The sequence below is a fragment of the Aquarana catesbeiana genome, linkage group LG01 (assembly GCF_042186555.1).
Source record: "Aquarana catesbeiana isolate 2022-GZ linkage group LG01, ASM4218655v1, whole genome shotgun sequence".
Lineage (NCBI taxonomy): Eukaryota > Metazoa > Chordata > Amphibia > Anura > Ranidae > Aquarana > Aquarana catesbeiana.
In genome coordinates this window covers 498302186-498322158 of record NC_133324.1, presented here as the reverse complement: position 1 = coordinate 498322158, position 19973 = coordinate 498302186, and the positions used below count along the sequence as shown (strand labels likewise).

The 19973-nt window shown below is 45.0% G+C and overlaps 1 protein-coding gene across 2 annotated transcripts in view; it reads right to left on the bottom strand.

The window, feature by feature from the left end:
• Positions 1–19973, bottom strand: part of HOMER3 (homer scaffold protein 3) — a 256887-nt gene that overhangs the window by 199987 nt on the left and 36927 nt on the right. For both annotated transcript variants that reach the window (XM_073592618.1, XM_073592609.1), the window contains exon 4: positions 5587–5694. In XM_073592618.1, coding sequence (XP_073448719.1) covers positions 5587–5694 — 108 coding nt within the window. The remainder of the gene's footprint in view (positions 1–5586; positions 5695–19973) is intronic.

Below are 19973 nucleotides of genomic sequence, written 5' to 3'. Positions count from 1 at the left end.
TGCACACCCTAATGCAATAGGCTGCTCACACCTATGCTGATCAGTGTTGCAGGTTACAGCCTGCCGCACTGATCAAGCAAGGAAAATCCAACAGGGCAGTTGTACAGAAGGCAATAGGTAGAGTGATTATGTATAACCTCCCTGCCCATACATGGACTGAAAATTGGCCAGTGCCTACTGAACTGGCTGAATTTCGCTCTATGTATAGCATATTTGACATCTCCAGAAAACATCATGGTCCTGGTGTGGGTTAACCGAACAATCAATTTCATTTGAATAGAAGAGCCAGAGTGAAAACCACATATATGAAAGACGCACACCAGATTTTAGTAAACATAAAAGAAGCACTCAGGAAAACATCTTGTTTCAAAATGGTTAATTGGTTCTAAACCACATTTTTCATGTTAATTTAACTTTCTGCTTCTCTGGAGTTCCAGTGCAATAATCATGTAACAGCTTGATTAAAACCAACAGTGAGTTTGTCTCCCATCTGTTCAATGCCCTGAGATGACAGTGGTTAATCCAGTAGGCCTCTCCAGCGTCTGGCACAGTACTAAATGCTGAAGTGCCAGGCTATGATACTGCCAGAACATGGCTTTGCCAGTGTCTGTCACCCCAGAGAGAAAGAAAGCAAAGTTTCTGAATGTGGGAAAAAAGAGCAGAGATTTTTTTCAATGACATTAAGGATGATTTCTAAAAAAATAAATATATCATTCATGTGGATAATAAAAGATGTTCTGATAATTAAAGCCCAAGTTTAGTCAAAAAGCTGTTAAAAAAAATCAGTACAAAAGGACCTTACTTACAGTCAATGCAAGGTCTACCTAATGTCTACCTAATGTTGATGGCTTTGGAATTAGTTGAGATCCCCCCCAAATTACATCGCCATAATCTTCTGGTGCAGTAGAGGTTAATAGAATCAAAGGACTGGTCATATGCACTCAACAGGTTGCCAACTAGGTCATCCCCTTTCTGCCATCCTTCTCTGTTCATTGCTGAACTATAGCCTCCATGAATGAAGGAGGGTGAACATCTCATTCATTTGTCCCCTTCATTCATAGATCATTTTTTATTCATAGAGGTTACAGTACAGAGGAGAGGGGGCGGAAAGGGGGCATAGTTGGCAACCTGATGACAGGTCCTTTGGCTCTTTTAACACCCGCTGCACCAGAAGATTATGGAGCGCAAGAGGGGGTATTTGGAAGACAGAAGATTTCAAATAATTCTGCAGCCATTAGCATAAGGGACATTGCATTGACTGTAGTAATGAACTTTGTGCCGATTTTTAAAAAAAACTTTGTTTAAGTAAATTAAAGCTGATCCTAGACAGATTGAAATGTGGCCGGTTCAGCAGGGCCCACTGCATTCCTACAGCAGGCAAAAGTTCAGCTCTGGGGCTGCTGGCAGGCTATACCATTAGGCTGGGTTCACACTGGTCCGACAAACGCTCCGACATTGGGAGCTCATGTCGCATGACGTGTGAAATTTAATGTTTCCCTATGGGAGCCGTCCTAACTGGTCCGACACAAGTCGTTCCGACTTTAGAAATGCTCCCTGTACTACTTTGGTCCGACTTTGATCCTACTTCAGCCTATTGACTATCATTGAAGTCGGATCAAAGTCGGATTGCCGTCTTGCATGATCCGACTTCGGCACGCGACTTGTGCTCAGATGTTCTTGAGGGGGAACTCCGCGCCAAATTTTAAATAAAAAACCGGCATGAGTTCCCCCTCCAAGAGCATACCAGGCCCTTGGGTCTGGTATGGACCTTGAGGGGAACCCCCTACGCCGATAAAAACGACGTGGGTGTCCCCCCCAATCCATACCAGACCCTTATCCGAGCACGCAGCCCGGCCGGACAGGAATGGGGGTGGGGACGAGCGAGCGCCCCCCCCTCCTGAACCGTACCAGGCCGCATGCCCTCAACATGGGGGGTTGGTGCCTTGGGGGAGGGGGCGCGCTGCGGCCCCCCACCCCAAAGCACCTTGTCCCCATGTTGATGAGGACAAGGGCCTCTTCCCGACAACCCTGGCCGTTGGTTGTCGGGGTCTGCGGGCGAAGGGCTTATCGGAATCCAGGAGCCCCCTTTAATAAGGGGGCCCCCAGATCCCGGCCCCCCACCCTATGTGAATGAGTATGGGGTACATGGTACCCCTACCCATTCACCTAGGGAAGTGTCAATAAAAAAAACCACAGTACACAGGTTTCAAAATTAATTTATTGGGCAGCTCCGGTATCTTCTTCCGACTTCTCCCGGTGTTCCGCCTCTTCTCCCGGGCCCCGCCGCTATCTTCTTCCAGCTCTATTGCCAGCGAGGGGCCCGGTCTGCTGCCGCTGTCTCGCCGCTTCTTCTCTTCATCTCTTCTTCCGATGTTGACACGACGCTCTCCCCGGCTGGAATGCTCTCTGTGCGCTCTGCTCTGACTTATATAGGCGGTGACCCCGCCCCCTTATGCCGTCACAGTCTCTGGGCATGCTGGGACTGTGACGTTTTAGGGGGCGTGGTCATCACCCGATGACCACGCCCCCTTATGCCGTCACAGTCCCAGCATGCCCAGAGACTGTGACGGCATAAGGGGGCAAGGTCACCGCCTATATAAGTCAGAGCAGAGCGCACAGAGAGCATTCCAGCCGGGGAGAGCGTCGTGTCAACATCGGAAGAAGAGATGAAGAGAAGAAGCGGCGAGACAGCGGCGACAAGACAGCGGCAGCAGACCGGGCCCCTCGCTGACAATAGAGCTGGAAGAAGATAGCGGCGGGGCCCGGGAGAAGAGGCGGAACGGCGGGAGAAGTCGGAAGAAGATACCGGAGCTGCCCAATAAATTAATTTTGAAACCTGTGTACTGTGGTTTTTTTTATTGACACTTCCCTAGGTGAATGGGTAGGGGTACCATGTACCCCATACTCATTCACATAGGGTGGGGGGGCCGGGATCTGGGGGCCCCCTTATTAAAGGGGGCTCCTGGATTCCGATAAGCCCTCCGCCCGCAGACCCCGACAACCAACGGCCAGGGTTGTCGGGAAGAGGCCCTTGTCCTCATCAACATGGGGACAAGGTGCTTTGGGGTGGGGGGCCGCAGCGCGCCCCCTCCCCCAAGGCACCAACCCCCCCATGTTGAGGGCATGCGGCCTGGTACGGTTCAGGAGGGGGGGGGGGGCGCTCGCTCGTCCCCACCCCCATTCCTGTCCGGCCGGGCTGCGTGCTCGGATAAGGGTCTGGTATGGATTGGGGGGGACCCCCACGCCGTTTTTATCGGCGTAGGGGGTTCCCCTCAAGGTCCATACCAGACCCAAGGGCCTGGTATGCTCCTGGAGGGGGAACCCATGCCGGTTTTTTATTTAAAATTTGGTGCGGAGTTCCCCCTAAAGATTCATACCAAACACAGTGCCGGGCATTGGCGGGGATCCAAGTCGGATCCCCGTTCATTGAAAGTCGGACACATGCCGGCTTCATGTCGCAGGGCAAAGTCGGATCCAAAGTAGGACGGCTGTCGTGTCGCACCAGTGTGAACCCAGCCTTATTGTCTGTTTCAAAAAGAAAACAAGCTGTAAGAAATTGAACACCTTTTGTTTTGATGCACTTGGAATGTGTTTAGCTAATTTACACAATTTCAACTGGTGTTTAACAATGTTGTGCAAAAAGCAGTGGATTGTAGCAACCCATAGCAACAAGAAATCAGCTAGGTTAGTGGTCATCATCCCTGTCCTCAGGGCCCAATAACAGCCCAGATTTTAAGTATTGCCTTGGGGAGATGCAGACTAGAATGCTGCAATCACTGAGCAGCAAATTATATCACCTGTGATGTATTTCAGTTATCTTACAAACCTGGCCTGTTAGTGGGCCCCGAGGACAGGGTTGATGACCACTGAGCTAGGTTGAGCAGACTAATGATTCATTTATGATGAATGACCATAGATCACTACCTGAATAACTGTAAGATTTCTAAAATACTGTGTAACATAAGCTATTGTCATTTTTTTTTTAGATATCAACAACAGTGGACCATGCCTATGTATGTGTGTTGTCTCCATTAGAAGCCCATATGACAGGGTGACACCTAGAGGGCACACCAGCCTAGTTCATTATCGTTCAGTACACTTTATTAATAAAATCAAAACGTGTATTATATACACTCACAAACCAATGTGTATACAAGCTCATCAGAACAAACCCAGGTAAAGAACGCCAGACTTCTCACATCTTGTCTCAACACATCACAAGTATGAGTTGCACAGGTCTGGAAAGCTAACATGTTTTGAGGGGCATGCCCTCTTCCTCAGAGCCAAGAGACCTATCACTTAGAACTACACTTAAAAAAAAAAAGAAAAAGATTGAGCATGACTTTTGAAATTACATTAACATGTTAAGTTTATAAAATTTCAAAGGCTGGGAATACTTTTAATATTTAAAATTTTTAATTATCATGGAAAATAAATAGTCTAATAAAATTGTAAAATATGCTGTACCAAGTAATGTATATTTAATAGAAAGAAAGTGGGCTCCATTCACAAAAGCAGATCGAATGCGGTTTCCCAAATACCACATGTGACCCTGAAAATGTAAATTCACGTATTTACCGCATAAAGCAAAAACGCTCAGTAAATACCACATAAATCAGCGGTAAAGTCAATTCACAAAAGGTAATAAAGAAATGTTAAGAAGGGAAAAAAAAAAAAAAAGAGAAGGTGCCATCTGCAATCTGACAGCTCCGTCCCCTCCAGCCACTAAATAAACTAAGAGGCATTGGATGACGTAACTGGGTGACGCCCACCCCTTATGACATTATCGAACTGCCTCAAAGCACGCCCCCCATGTTGAGGGTATATGGCCTGGTATTGGGGGGGTGGGGGGTGGTTGGTGCTTGCTCACCCCCCCCCCCCCCTTTCCTGGCCTGCCGAGCTGCATGATAAGGTTTTGGTATGGATTTTTTTTTTTGGTGGGGTTCCCCTTACAATGCATACCAGATACGAAGGGTCCCCTCTCACCGGTCTTTTGACTAAATTAGTTTCAAGGGCAGAACTTTCAAATTTTGTTATAGTAGAGTAATTATAAGGATGGGAAAATTTTCTAAAGTGTAGCGTCCTTTGCTGGTCCCTTCCCCATTATGTACACCAACACCATTTCTGAAGGTTTGGGGCTGCATGCAGATATGTGCATTTATCTGTGCAGTGTAAACAGACTGTATTTTTGGTGCTCGGGATATCTTGGTGCTCCGGCCATAGACATATTTTGGGGAAGGTGCTTGTAAGCAGCTATGCGCCACTATTAGCATAAAATAGTGCATTCACACAGACATAATGTCCCAAATGCAGGTAGTGTACATCCAAGACATTATTTGTGTGTGCGCTATTATATGCTAATAGAAATGCAAAGCATCTCATATCTTCATAGTATCTCTATCTTCACCCATTTAAGTCTATGGACAGCTGTGCACAGGTTCAGGACATCCCAGGCACCCGAAATACGCAGCATATTTATGCTGCCCATGTGCATGAAGTCTAGCTGTGTATTTAGAACATCATACTGTTCAGTAGAAGTGCACTCTGTTTCCTCCCCCTAACACACTTGTATGAAGGATACCTTACCTGCTGTGGAGTGATACCGAGGGCTGGGTTTGTTAGTTCCGTTTTATCTTGAGATCTTTCCCTTGCCAGTCGAGCAGCCTCCCTCACCTCCTGGAATTTCTCTGCAAACTGTCAGACAAAGGAGAAATGGAAGTTAGGGTTGTCCATCAGTCTTCAGAAGAGCAGCAAAGATTCTTTTTTCATATGAAATATTATCCAGGCTATATATATATATATATATATATATATATATATATATATATATATATATATATCTCACCCTTGTTGGAACAAAACAGATGTCCTGAACAGTCCACTAATGCTCACATGAGCATCAACCAACAGTTGCCAAATTTCATCTGGTCCTTTGCATGTTTTTTTCCCTTAATTTACTCAATGAAAATAAAGTAAAAAAAGATGAGGTGTAAAGTAGGGAAGGAGTAGAATCAGGAGTAAGGACGAACCTACTGAACCAGACGAATGTCAATCTATTAATGGGATCTATGGATCAACTTCTGTACAACCAGCCTGTTAGGCTTTTAGACGATCACTGCCACTGGTTATATCCAACAGCAGTGATCAATGTATTCTGACAATAGGGAAACCTCCCACTGTCAGAATACAGTAGCACAGGAAGAGGGATTCCACCTTAAAACTGACTATGTTGATGGGGAATCAAGTGATTTTCTTTGCATAAATGTATAGCCAGCCTAAGCCATAAGCATTCTGTTCCAGATGTTTAACATTTGAAGAATTTCTTCATTCAAATTTGTGTTTTGGTTTATAGTCTAAAACAACCCCCCCCCCCCAAGTTCTTGATCTTTGATTTTATTTTTATTTTAGATATAGGAAATCATGCCAATGATGAAAAATACTGTATGTGAACCACTATATTTAATGACCAGTAGTACTGTTGCTTTTACTGGGAAGATTCTCAACCAATGCTTTTTGTGGTCATATAATCAGACCTGTATATTTTTGAGATGTATGGTCAAATTACATCTTAAAGCCGTATTAATACCCAAAATCATAAATGTAATATATTGCAGCTTACCAATTCCTATATGCGGTGGCTGCATTGGTTTCCTTTTTTAGGCCTTTTCCCCTCTGTTTTCACCTGGTGATCTGACCAGTAACACACCTCCTGTATTAGAGTGCCCCCACTCTGGAGGAAGGAACATGTGGGGGCACCTTTGGACAGCAGCATTGCTGAACTGCAGGGAGGGGAATGTTGGTGTATCTAAATCTGCTAGTACAGCTAACAAATTGATGTCAAATTCCAGATCACACTGCAATTACACAAGCAGTTACAGCAACATCTTTTTTCTTTTCTTTTGTAAGGGTTTTACCTAAATAAATAAAAGCTGATCATTGTAAGTACCCCTGTCACTAGTAAATGGTCTCAACATTCCAATACATCTGCAAGAGAGCTTGTTCTTTGGAAAAACAGACTAACTGGCTGGATCACCAGGTGAAAAAAGGAAAGAAAATCCTAAAAAGAAAGTAATGCAGCCATTGCATCTAGGAATTGGAAAGCCGCAATATAATAAATGTTTTCTCTAGGAATTTAATAACACTTTATCATTTCAATGAGACAGAGGTCAGGATTTTGGCTAAAATACTGCAATTTGTTTTTATGCGAGCCATTATGTTGCTAATTTACTTTTATTTTAATTGTTATTCCAACTTATTTTGTGTTTTAGGTCACAGACACTTGCCCTGACATTTTGCTGTAGAACTTCCTGATACAGCTTGGAACTGAATTGCCCCTTGTTGACTTTAAGCTGTCCATATCATGTGGCAGCAAAACAGCCCCACACATTAAAGCGGGGTTCCACTCAAATTTTTAACTTAATCTTACCCTTCAGTTAATTGCATAGATGTTCAAATGCCGTACGAACATTTTTTTTATTGCTGTAATTACCTTTATATTGTACTTTATTGTGGCACTTCCTGTCTCTCCTCCCATGGGAGTAGGCGTGTTTATTGCCTTTCCCCGGCGCCGCACTGTCTCCTGGGAGCTTAGTGTCAGGCTTCCCAAGATTCAGTGCGGGAACAATGATCATGCGTGTGAACAAGCTGTGAATGAACAGCAGTCACCGCACCCAGGAAATCAATGCTTGTGGGCTTCACATGCCCACAAGCAAGATGGAAACAGCCAACATCACATTTTTTAAGTTATTCTTCAGTACGAAAACAGACAGAGGTGGAAATATTACACCCAAACTGAGTATTATTTTGGAGTTAGCAAAGTGTCTCAATGACCTAAAAAAAAAAAAAAAAAAGGGGATTGGTCGCCAGGCTCCCGCTTTAATTTATCAACAGCAGAGAATACATAAAGATAGTTGCTCAGTTTTCAAAAATATCTTTGGTTTTAAGATTTTTTTTTCCTCACTGCACAGAATTGTGGTATGACACAGAATATAAAGACTACACCAACCCTGATTGTACTATGTCCCTACAGCTCCCATTTTTGTTTTCCTTAAAGCGTTTGTAAAGGTGTTTTTTTTTTTTTTTAAAAATAACAAACATGTTATACTTACCTTCACTGTGCAGCTCGTTCTGCACAGAGTGGCCCCGAACCTCGTCTTCTGGGGTCCCTCGGCGGCTGTTTCAGCTCCTCCCCGCAAGCATTCACCACCTTAATGCGAGCTCCCTCGCACGGTGGTGAGTGCTTGCGGGCGCGCTCCCGTGATACAGCCGGCGGCTATAGCCGCTCGCTGTATCACTCGGCCCCGCCCCCCGGCGCGCCGCGTCATCGGATGTGATTGACAGCAGCGCGAGCCAATGGCTGCGCTGCTTTCAATCCATCCACTGCAGCCAATCAGCGGCCAGGGTGAGCGGAGGAACAGATGTCGGGAACGCGAAGCTGACTTTCGAGGCTTCAGGTAAGTAAAACGGGGGGGCTGGGGGCGGCGGTTCTGTCAGAAGTTTTTTCACCTTAATGCATAGAATGCATTAAGGTGAAAAAAATTTTACCTTTACAACCCCTTTAACTCTGATCCTCAGTCTCTAAGGATCCTCATAATCATCTGCCTCACTTGGCTTGATGATATACTGCTTGCTTATTTGTGACAATCAGTGATAAAAACCTGAGTTTGTGTCAGCTTTAATACATGGTTTGTGAAATCATTACATCCACTGAGAGTTAATAGTAAATTCTGCCATCAGAAAATGTATTGTCTGTGACTGAGATGAATGAAGACAATGAAAGAAGGTGACCACTGCCAATGCGCACAGAAAATTGTGACCGCTGTGCTCCTGTAATGATGTTACATGGGCCTGATAACACAACATACACTATATATTCAAAAAGTATTGGGACACCTGCCTTTACACACATATGAAGTTTAATGGCATCCCAGTCTTAGTCCGTAGGGTTCAATATTTAGTTGGCCCACCCTTTGCAGCTATAACAGCTTCAACTCTTCTGGGAAGGCTGTCCACAAGGTTTAGGAGTGTGTCTATAAAAATGTTTTATCATTATTCCAGAAGAGCATTTGTGAGGTCAGGCGCTAGTTTGGCCATCTCCAAACCTGGACTGGACTGGGACAAAAGTTTGGCCCTGGACTTCCTCATGACTGGCCCACTTTAATTTTGAGTGTCCCCAACAGCGTCCCCCTTACATCAGAGTGTCCCCAACAGCACCCTCCTTACATCAGAGTGTCCCCAACAGCGTCCCCCTTACATCAGAGTGTCCCCAACAGCGTCCCCCTTACATCAGAGTGTCCCCAACAGCGCCCCCTTACATCAGAGTGTCCCCAACAGCGCCCCCCTTACATCAGAGTGTCCCCAACAGCGCCCCCCTTACATCAGTGTCCCCAACAGCGTCCCCCTTACATCAGAGTGTCCCCAACAGCGCCCCCTTACATCAGAGTGTCCCCAACAGCGCCCCCCTTACATCAGAGTGTCCCCAACAGCGCCCCCCTTACATCAGTGTCCCCAACAGCGTCCCCCTTACATCAGAGTGTCCCCAACAGAGTCCCCCTTACTTCAGAGTGTCCCCAACAGCGCCCCCTTACATCAGAGTGTCCCCAACAGCGCCCCCCTTACATCAGAGTGTCCCCAACAGCACCCTCCTTACATCAGAGTGTCCCCAACAGCACCCTCCTTACATCAGAGTGTCCCCAACAGCGCCCCCTTACATCAGAGTGTCCCCAACAGCACCCTCCTTACATCAGAGTGTCCCCAACAGCGCCCCCCTTACATCAGTGTCCCCAACAGCGTCCCCCTTACATCAGAGTGTCCCCAACAGCGCCCCCTTACATCAGAGTGTCCCCAACAGCGCCCCCCTTACATCAGAGTGTCCCCACCAGCGCCCCCCTTACATCAGTGTCCCCAACAGCGTCCCCCTTACATCAGAGTGTCCCCAACAGAGTCCCCCTTACTTCAGAGTGTCCCCAACAGCGCCCCCTTACATCAGAGTGTCCCCAACAGCGCCCCCCTTACATCAGAGTGTCCCCAACAGCGCCCCCCTTACATCAGAGTGTCCCCAACAGCGCCCCCCTTACATCAGAGTGTCCCCAACAGCGCCCCCCTTACATCAGAGTGTCCCCAACAGCGTCCCCCTTACATCAGAGTGTCCCCAACAGAGTCCCCCTTACTTCAGAGTGTCCCCAACAGCGTCCCCCTTACATCAGAGTGTCCCCAACAGCGTCCCCCTTACATCAGAGTGTCCCCAACAGCGTCCCCCTTACATCAGAGTGTCCCCAACAGCATCCCCCTTACATCAGAGTGTCCCCAACAGCGTCCCCCTTACATCAGTGTCCTCAACAGAGTCTCCCTTACATCAGAGTGTCCCCAACAGCGTCCCCCTTACATCAGAGTGTCCCCAACAGAGTCCCCCTTACATCAGTGTCCCCAACAGCTTCCCCCTTACATCAGAGTGTCCCCAACAGCGTCCCCCTTACATCAGTGTCCCCAACAGCTTCCCCCTTACATCAGAGTGTCCCAATCAGCAGCTCCCTTCACAGAGAGTCCCCACCAGCAGCCCACTTCACATCACAGTCCCCACCAGCAGCCTACTTCACATAGCAGTGCCCACCAGCAGCTCCCTTCACATCAGAGTCCCCACCAGCAGCTCCCTTCACATCACAGTCCCCACCAGCAGCCCACTTCACATAGCAGTCCCCACCAGCAGCCCACTTCACATAGCAGTCCCCACCAGCAGCTCCCTTCACATCAGAGTCCCCACCAGCAGCTCACTTCACATCAGAGTCCCCACCAGCAGCTCACTTTACATCACAGTCCCCACCAGCAGCCCACTTCACATCACAGTACCCACTAGGGGTGCAACGGATCAAAAAACTCACGGATCGGATCGATCCTCGGATCAGAGTCACGGATCGGATCATTTTCGGATCAGCAAAAAAAAAACGGAAACAAAAAAGACAAATCTTGTTACACCCACCGGAGTTTTAGATTTAAAAGCTATTTTCCACACAAAACGGAGCTTATATGCATAAATACAGTATTTGTAGATCGGACGGACTGTTTAGATGTTAAATTTTAAAAGCAGCAGCAAACCTGCTGACCTTACATGGTTGCTAATGCGACAGAACACCTCTGATTTTCACATTTAACATTAAACGTGAAAATCAGAGGTGTTCTGTCACATTAGCAAATACTGTATTTATGCATATAAGCTCCGTTTTGTGTGGAAAATAGCTTTAAAATCTAAAACTCTCGTGGGTGTAACAAGATGTCCACTTGCCCCCTTCTAACTCTATAATTACAGTACTGTGCAAGGGAGTGTGGGGTGTAGCAAGATGGCGGCGACGAAACGTCACTTCCTGACGATACAGCGCCCGCCGCTGGGTGTACCAAGATGGCCGCAGCTCCGGAGCTAGGCCGAAGCCGCGGCCTTTCCTATGGCCGAGGCCGCCGAGCGCTCCGCGGATCGCGGGTGTGCCGATCCGCGGAGGTTGGCCCGAACGGATCATGGATCAGTGATGATCCGTTGCACCCCTAGTCCCCACCAGCAGCTCACTTCACATCAAAGTCCCCACCAGCAGCTCACTTTACATCAGAGTCCCCACCAGCAGCCCACTTAACATCAGAGTCCCCACCAGCAGCCCACTTCACATAGCAGTCCCCACCAGCAGCTCCCTTCACATCAGAGTCCCCACCAGCAGCTCCCTTCACATCACAGTCCCCGCCAGCAGCTCCCTTCACATCAGAGTCCCCACCAGCAGCTCCCTTCACATCAGAGTCCCCACCAGCAGCCCACTTCACATCAGAGTCTCCACCAGCAGCCCACTTCACATCAGAGTCCCCACCAGCAGCTCACTTCACATCAGAGTTCCCATCAGCAGCTCACTTCACATCAGAGTCCCCACCAGCAGCTCACTTCACATAAGAGTCCCCACCAGCAGCCCACTTCACATCAGAGTCCCCACCAGCAGCTCACTTCACATCAGAGTCCCCACCAGAGAGCCCCCATCAGCAGCCCTTCACATCAGTGTCCTCCCTCTCCTCCCCCTCCCACATATACTCACCGTTTTGAAGGCAGCTTCTCTTCCTCTCTCCAGTCATGTGATAACAAGTGATAGGGGAGAGAGGAAGTAAAGTCTGCCATTGGTCTATCTCCCCCTGCCGGCTGGAGGGAGCATAACGCCTAATGGAAGGAAGCTTCTCCTCCTGACAGAAGTGAAATTGCGATCACTCACTGTGAGAGAGGAGCGACTCCAGGACTGCATCTGACTGGCCCACTGAGCCATCAGCCCACCGGGAATCTCCCGGTAGTCCCTATGGCCAGTACAGGCCTGCTCCAAACTATTCCCACAAAGTTGGGAGCATGAAAATTGTCCAAAATATCTTGGTATGCTGATGCCTCAAGAGTTCCCTTCACTGGAACTAAGAAGCCAAGCCCAACCCCTGGAAAACAACCCCACACCATAATCCCCCTCCACCAAATGATTTGGACTAGTGCACAAAGCAAAGTCCATAAAGACATGGATGAGGGAGTTTGGGGTGGAGGAAGTTGACTAGTCTGTACAGAGTCCTGACCTCAACCCAACAGAACACTTTTGGGATGAATTAGAGCGGAGGCTGCAAGCCAGGCCTTCTCGTCCACATCAGTGCCTGACCTCACAAATGTGCTTCTGGAAGAATGGTCAAAAATTCCCATAGACACACTCCTAAACCTTGTGGACAGCCTTCCCAGAAGAGTTGAAGCTGTTATACCTGCAAAGGGTGGGCACATTCAATATTGAACTCTACGGACTAAGACTGGGATGCCATTAAAGTTCATGTGCGTGTAAAGGCAGGCCTCCCAATACTTTTTGCAATATACTGTATCTAGAAATTGCAAATATTAAAATCCTGGACAGATACACGTTTACTCAACTCTTGTAATAATTATGTGCAGGTACAAACAAAACACCTGAAACCTGGAACAAGTGTAAAGCTGGCTACACACTATTCAATATTTGTACAATTTTCTTCTACAAATTTCCTTTAGATTTACCAAAACCTTAAAATATGAGGTCAAACCTAAACACTTTCAAATTGAATGCAATCAGACAGGCTCTTGCACTACATAGTTGAAGGTAAATCTAAAGGAAATTGAAAAACAAAAAAATTGTATAATTTGTATCCAGCTTTATACGAACATAACAAATGAATGACAGAGTTAACCACTTCAGCCCCGGAAGGTTTCACCCCCTTAATGTCCCTGCAATTTTTAGCGATACGGCACTGTGTTACTTTAACCACTTAAAGACCAGACATCACAGTTGTACTGCGGCAGGCTGGCTCTCCTGGGCGAATTGCCGTCATGGTACGTCGGCCCTTTAAAAGCACTAGGGGGCGTGACACCACAGCTGATGCGAGTGGCCGACGGCCGCGATGTCCGCCGGCCACCCGCGATTGCTTTTAAGAGAGACAGAACGGGGATCTGTCAATGTAAACAGACAGATCCCCGTTCTGTCAGGGGAGGATAGACAGATCGTCTGTTCCTAGTGATTAGGAACAGTGATCTGTCTCCTCTCCCAGTCAGTACACTGCCCCCACAGTTAGAAACACCTTCCAGGGAACACTTAACCACTTGATCGCCCCCTAGTGTTAACCCCTTCCCTGCCAGTGACATTTATACAGTAATCAGTAGCTATTTTTAGCTCTGATCGATGTATAAAATGTCAATGGTCCCAAAAAAGTGTCAGATCTTTCCGCCGCAATGACGCGGTCCCGCTAAAACTCACTGACCACCGCCATTACTAGTAAGAAAAAAAAAAAAAAACATACATCTATCCCCTATTTTGTAGACGCTATAACTTTTGCGCAAACCAATATACGCTTATTGCGATTTTGTTGTACCAAAAATATGTAGTAGAATACATATTGGCCTAAACTGATGAAGACATTTTACTTTTTTTTTGGGATATTTATTATAGCAAAAAGTAAAAAATATTGTTTTTTTTTAAATTGTCAGTCTTTGTTTATAGCAAAAAAAAAAACAAAAAAAAAAAAAACGCAGAGGTGATCAAATACCACCAAAAGAAAGCTTTATTTGTGGGGAAAAAAAGGAGATACATTTTGTTCAGGTATAGCGTCACACGACCGCAGTTTTCAGTTAAAGTCATTAAGGGTTCAAATCCTTCTGGTTCTTAAATGGTTAACTGACAATTGTGCGGTCGTGCAACACTGTACCCAAAATAGAATTTGTCCTTTTCCCCACAAATAGAGCTTTCTTTTGGTGGTATTTGATCCCCTGCAGTTTTTATTTTTTGCCCTATGAACAAAAAAAAAAAATATATATATATATATTTTTACTTTCTTCTATAAAACATATCCAAAAAAAAAAAATCTAATTTTTTTCATCAATTTAGGCCAATATGTATTCTGCTACATATTTTTGGTAAAAAAAAATCCCAATAAGTATATATTGATTAGTTTGCGCAAAAGTTACAGCACCTACAAACTATGGGATATTTTCACTAGTAATGGCGGCGATCAGTGATTTATAGTGGGACTGTGATATTGCGGTGGACAAATCAGACAATTTTTAGGGACCAGTGACACTAATATAGTGATCAGTGATAAAAAAATATGCACTGTCACTGTACTAATGACACTTGCAGGCAAGGGGTTAACATCAGGGGCGATCAAAGGGTTAAATGTGTGCCCACGTTGTGCTTTGACTAGGGGAAGGCAAAGATCCGTGTTCTTGCTTAGCAGAAACATAGGATCAGTACCTTCCCCTCTGACAGAACGACAATCTGCCTTGTTTACATAGGCAGATTGTTGTTCTGCCTCTGTACTGTCTAAACAGTGGCATTGAGTCTGTGGTACCCACCGCTGGGCTCCCGCTGTATATAATCACAATGGGAGCGGGTCACCGGTGGTGTGCGCATGCGCGCTCCAAACCCGTAAGTGTCAGATCACAAACTAGGTAAGTGATCTGGCACAGAGCGGCCGCCCTGCCGCAGTAAATGTGCGTGGGGTGGTTGCTAAGCGGTTAAACACAAGCAGTTTAGGCACCTGAATATGTTCTGGTATGCAACCTCTTGCAGACCCTGTAAAGCACAGAAAGCAGAGAAAGAAGCAGCACAAGGGACCAATCAGTTCATGTCCTCCCAGAAGCATGGTGATTGGAGGAGAGAGCAGGGTGACAGAGATTAGCTCATTACTGTGCTGCCTCCCCTTTCTCTATCCAGTCACAGGCTCGGGTGGGCTCAAAGTGGATTGATATTGACTATCAGACTGAGGACTTCTAGTGACAGAAAAAAGTACTGCAGAGGGGATCTTTTGATTAAAAGGTGAACATTTTAGTAAAAGCTGGTTTTGTTTTTGTTTTTTTTTTCATTTTATCCTGTTATTTTTGTGTGGGGTTCTGTTTTAAATATTATTATTATTATTAATAATCTTTGTTAATATTAGCAAAACAAATTTACTAACATTTTAAAATATAAGACCAGACCAATAACAGCTCCAGTCTATGCAGACAATATTCTAATCTAACGCACCCATATTAAAGCAAAACCGTGCTCATTTTGCTAGCAATCACTTTGTTAGTATCCCGAGAATCACGAATGTTCTGACATTGTTGGGAATGTTTGGAGGGATATGTAAAAATTGCCTTAATGCAATGCATAGTGTGAAAAATGCCTCGGTATACTGTATATTCTCCTGTACAACAGCAATCAGTCAGGGAGAGGGAGGCAAGTTAATTTATTATTCAGTCGTTGTCGTTCAGGCTCTGCTACAGATGTATGTGCTGAGAGTGCATACGCTGACAGGAGAAGGGAGCAGAGTGCATAGAAGAATGATCTCATCTGTCTGCTGCTTTTTCTTAATTGTCTGATCAGCAGTTTGGGAGCGTGTCTGGATCTTGCTGTAGTACTACAGCTGCAGCGGAGGTCCAGTATAGCTATGGTACCTGGTAATGATGGCTGAATCACAAGAATTACAAAGAATTATAAATCATTTAGAAGGTAGCCACATATTTGAACTTTGTATCAAGTGGTTTGCCTGGCGTTGAGTTTTGGATTAGATCTGACATAAAGTAACAGGAAATATAACATACTGTACAAGATAAAGAGATCATAAAGCCAGTTTTGTATAATTTAGTGTTATGAGCTTACAACAGTGCTTTCAATTTTTATGATCTAAATCAGGCTGATAACTGCAGCTTGTTGCACTCCAAAGTGGGTCAGTAAATCTCTGCAATACACACATTTAACCTCAATAAAACCTCTGTGGGCGATATATGGAATTCTCAGGAAGACGTTCAAAGGACCCATTGCTATCCATATAGCTATGCAATGTTTTTTCAGCCACACAGGCATTCTAATACATTTACCACAGTGATTAGTTTGAAATCAGCATTGTGCACCCTTTAAAAGGGGTTGTAAATACAGAAGTATTTTTAGCCGTAAGGCTTTTAAAAAGCCTTCTGTGAGCAGCAGCCCCCCTTAGCCCCCTTAATACTTACCTGAGCCTCATCTCTGTCCATTGTCTCAGCCGTCCGGAACTCTCCCTCCTGATTGGCTGAGACACAGCAGCAGCACCATTGGTTCCCGCTGCTGTCAAAGTCAGTTAGCCAATCAGGAGATAGGGGCGGGGCCCGAATTGCAGCTCCGTGTCTGAATGGACACACAGAGCTGCAGCTCGGCTTTGGTGCCCCAATAGCAACCTGCGTGCTGTGGGGGCACTCAACAGAAAGGATGGGCCAGGAGAGCCAAAGAGGGACCCGAGAAGAGAAAGATTTGGGCTGCTCTGTGCAAAACCACTGCATAGAGCAGGCAAGTAAAACAGGTTTGTTATTTTTATAGAAAAAAAAAAAAAGACTTTCTAATCACTATAAGGCCCCATTCACACCTATGCATATTGCTTTTGAGTGTTTCTGCACTGGTTTTTGCATGTTTTTCCTGTGATTTTGTCATGATGTGCAACTTTTTTTTTTTTTTAGGCAAATTTGTTGTTGGGCAGATTTAAAACCGCAAAATGCAAATCACAGCAAAATCATGGTAAAAAGCACACTACATGCTTTTCTGCAGCTTCTCCATTGAACAAAAAAAAAAAACAGTGTTTTGCGTTTAACCACCTCAATACCAGGCACTTTCACCCCCTTCCTGCCCAAGCCATTTTTCAGCTATCAGCGCTGTCACACTTTGAATGACAATTGCACGGTCATGCAACACTGTACCCAAATGAAATTGTTATCATTTTTTCCCCACAAATAGAGCTTTCTTTTGGTGGTATTTAATCACCTGTGCGGTTTTATTTTTTGCGCTATAAACAAAAGAAGAGTGACAAGTTTGAAAAAAAAAAAAACACATTTTTGACTTTTTGCTATAATAAATATCCAATTTTTTTTTTAAACAAATTTTTTCCTCAGTTTAGGCCGATATGTATTCTTCTACATATTTTTGGTAAAAAAAAAAAAAAAAAAATCACAATAAGCGTATATTGATTGGTTTGCGCAAAAGTTATAGCGTTTATTTAATAGGGGATAGATTTATAGCATTTTTTTTTTTTTTAATTTTTACTAGTAATGTCCAATGTCACATTGGACATTACACTTTTGACACATTTTTGGGACCATTCACATTTATACAGCGATCCGTGCTATAAAAATGCATTGATTACTGTATAAATGTGACTGACAGGGAAGGAGTTAACACTAGGGGGTGATCGAGGGGTTAATTATGTTTCCTAGGGAGTGTTTCTAACTGTAGGGGGAGGGGACTCACAAGGGGAGGAGACCGATCAGTATTCCTCTGTACTGGGAACACAGCATCGGTCTCCTCTCCTCTGACAGAACGTGGATCTGTGTGTTTACACACACAGATCAACGGTCCTGCTGTGTTACCAGGCAATCGCGGGTGCCCGGCGGACATCACGGCCGCCGGGCACGCGCATCGGGTCCTGAGTGACACGGCGGGCATGCGCGAGTACCATCTGCGGCAGGCGCACCCCCTGGTTGGCCGGGAAGGGGAGGGCGTCATGTGACACCCTGCCAGAACGAGAGCCGCGCCGCCTGGCCGTCATATGACAGCCGGCGGGTGGCAAGTGGTTAACCACTTAAGGACCGAAAGGTTTTAGCCCAATAATAATAATAATAATAATAATAATAATAATAATAGGTAATTTTTTGCGATACACACTGCATTATTTTAACCGACAATTGCGTGGGTGTGCGACGCTGTACCCAAATAAAATTGATGTGCTTTTTTTCCCCACAAATAGAGCTTTCTTTTGGTGGTATCACCTCTGCGGAGAAAAGAGACTGACAATTTAGAAAAAAACAAAACAAAAAAACAAAAACAATCAATATTTTTTACTTTCTGCTACATCACTTAAAAAAAAAAAATTGCAATAAGTGTATATTGATTGGTTTTCGCAAAAGTTATAGCGTCTACAAAATAGGGAATAGATTTATGGCATTTTTATTTTTTTTTTTTTTACTAGTAATGGTGGTGATCAGAGATTTTTAGCGGGACTGCAACATTGCGGTGGACAGGTTGGACAGTTTTGACACTTTTTTGGGACCAGTGACATTATTACAGTGATCAGAGCTAAAAATATCCACTGATCACTGTATAAATGACACTAGCAGGGAAGGGGTTAACACTAGGGGCAATCAAGGGGTTAAGTGTGTCCGAGGGAGGTGTTTCTAACTGTGGGGGGAGTGGACTGACTGGGAGTACAGAGAGATTGCTGTTCCTGATCACTAGGAACAGACAATCACACTGTACTCTCCTGACAGTATAGGGATCTGATTTGTTTAAATTGGCAGATCCCGTTCTACCTCTGAGGAGCAATCGGACACCGTGGCCGCCGGACCCATACTTTGTCTCCCCCGCTTTTCAGAGCGCAAACCCACAGTGTGTCGTGCACGTATAGGTGTGTCGTTTCGTGCAATAGGGTCGCCCTGCCACAGTATATATGCGGTGGGCGGCCCTTAAGTGGCTAAAGTCCCTGACCCTTTCCAAAAACGCAGAGGCACAAAAATGCATTGATGTGAACGTGTTTCATAGGAACCCATGTTAAAAATAATGTCCTGCATTTCTGCAAAAAGCATGAAAAAAAACGCATTGGTGTGAATGTAGCCTAAGTTAGAACCCAAAATGTGGTATCCCTAAGATATTTTTCTTCATTCTATTCTATTCTTTTCTTCTTGTCTTGTAGGAACCAGAACAATGCCATAGTAACATATCGATTCCTAACTTAAAAGGGTTTCTTTATACTTTGTCTATAGCCTTTGAAAGTTTTCCTCAAGCAAAGATTGGGGGAGCAACATGCATCAATACCATTTGGACCTCAGTATTTGCCAGTGGGGCATATCTGCAGTCAACTGCCGTTTTTTTTTTTTGTTTGAGGCGTCATATGACCTTTGCTTAAATGCTCTACACAAGAATAACACTGGAAAATGTGATGTTTTGTAGACATTGAAGTGGATGTTCTCTCCTGCATGTACAGTGGGGACGGAAAGTATTCAGACCCCCTTAAATTTTTCACTTTTTGTTATATTACAGCCATTTGCTAAAATCATTTAAGTTAATTTTTTTCCTCATTAATGTACACACAGCACCCCATATTGACAGAAAAACAGAATTGTTGACATTTTTGCAGATTTATTAAAAAAGAAAAACTGAAATGTATTCAGACCCTTTGCTGTGACACTCATATATTTAACTCAGGTGCTGTCCATTTCTTCTGATCATCCTTGAGATGGTTCTACACCTTCATTTGAGTCCAGCTGTGTTTGATTATACTGATTGGACTTGATTAGGAAAGCCACACACCTGTCTATTTAAGACCTTACAGCTCACAGTGCATGTCAGAGCAAATGAGAATCATGAGGTCAAAGGAACTGCCTGAAGAGCTCAGAGACAGAATTGTGGCAAGGCACAGATCTGGCCAAGGTTACAAAAAAAATTTCTGCTGCACTTAATGTTCCTAAG